Source organism: Echinops telfairi, unplaced genomic scaffold (assembly GCF_000313985.2).
Source record: "Echinops telfairi isolate 266 unplaced genomic scaffold, ASM31398v2 ScPeMD7_1;HRSCAF=3_0, whole genome shotgun sequence".
In the NCBI taxonomy this organism is placed as follows: Eukaryota; Metazoa; Chordata; class Mammalia; order Afrosoricida; family Tenrecidae; genus Echinops; species Echinops telfairi.
Window position 1 is genome coordinate 79708647 of NW_022103896.1, and position 1338 is coordinate 79709984.

The following is a 1338-nucleotide window of genomic DNA, read 5'->3' on the forward strand; positions in this document are numbered from 1 at the left end:
CTCTGACATTTTGGGAAATAATTTGGAAAATAATTTTAATAATTCAATTTGATAAAAGCTGAATTTAAATATATGTAGCTCCTTTTTTGAGATTTTTTACATTTGATTAACATTCTTTTGTATAGGAGTTAAAGTTCCTCGTAATTTTCGCTTGTTGGAAGAACTTGAAGAAGGACAAAAAGGAGTAGGCGATGGTACAGTTAGCTGGGGCCTTGAAGATGATGAAGATATGACACTTACCAGGTGGACAGGCATGATTATTGGGCCACCAAGGGTTAGTGCTATACATGTTATCTATTAATATGTATTGTAATTTTAGAGTAAGTAATTTATTTTGCATTATTAAATTTTAAATAATCATACTAACAAATAATTCTTTTTATTTCTTTTGTGTATTTTTATTGATGTTTTATGTGCATAGGGTATAGTATTTGATTTTATCTGAGGGAAAAGAGTGATAGGATGGTGTCTCAACTTTTACATATATACAAAATGACAGATTTTAATTATGACAGAAAATGTTCACTATAGGGCTTTTTAATTATGTTTCTTCTAGTTGAGATAATTGAGGAAGACTCAACAGTGGAGGAAGCTTGTAGGTGGTAATGGGATGGAGAACATTCTGGATAAGAGAAAGGTGAAATGAAGGGAATATTTGGGATGAGCAAGCAGTCTGATATAGTATGTTAATAGACCTCTTGTATGTAGCTGATATTGCTAAGTGAATTTTATGCATATTTCAGTTTACTCTGACATTTGACATGCTGTGTAAATGCTATGGCCTCAATTTCTTCATTTATAATACAAATGGAAAAGTTGTGATTTTTATATATTGTCTAGTATTCCTGTTGGCAATAGACCCCATTGTACATTATTCTTAGGCCTTTATCGAATTTATGAAATTTTTAAACAAATTTTTTTCGAGAGATTTTTTTTCCCTCAATTAATTCATTTTTTAATGGCTCCAACTGCTGTACTCTTTGCAATTACTCTTTAAAATGTCCCATGTGTACTGATGCTGACTTGCTGAAAAGAACATACATTTGGAATTTTTTTTTCAGTCTTTCCTTTTGTCACTGGTTGCTACCTTGTCATGAGAGCATTTCAACTGTTGGGTAGAGTTTAATTTCCTCTTGATTGTTATAAAGATTGACTCCTTACTGACTGGGATTGCCAGAAGAACAACATAGGCCAGCTGCTGTTGCTGGTATCACTGGACTGCAGGTTGCTCCTGTACCTAGGTACCGACTGCTCTACTGATCGTGGTTTCTCTTTTTGATTGCATGTGGAGCTTTGGGGCAGATGAAGGAAGTTCCAGCCGTTTGCCCAAATGACCTT

At 33.8% G+C, this 1338-nt stretch overlaps 1 protein-coding gene across 1 annotated transcript in view; it reads left to right on the forward strand.

The window, feature by feature from the left end:
* Positions 1-1338, forward strand: part of UBE2V2 (ubiquitin conjugating enzyme E2 V2) — a 63419-nt gene that overhangs the window by 24737 nt on the left and 37344 nt on the right. The window contains exon 2 of the mRNA XM_045291749.1: positions 126-274. Within this exon, the coding sequence (XP_045147684.1) occupies positions 126-274 (149 nt within the window). The remainder of the gene's footprint in view (positions 1-125; positions 275-1338) is intronic.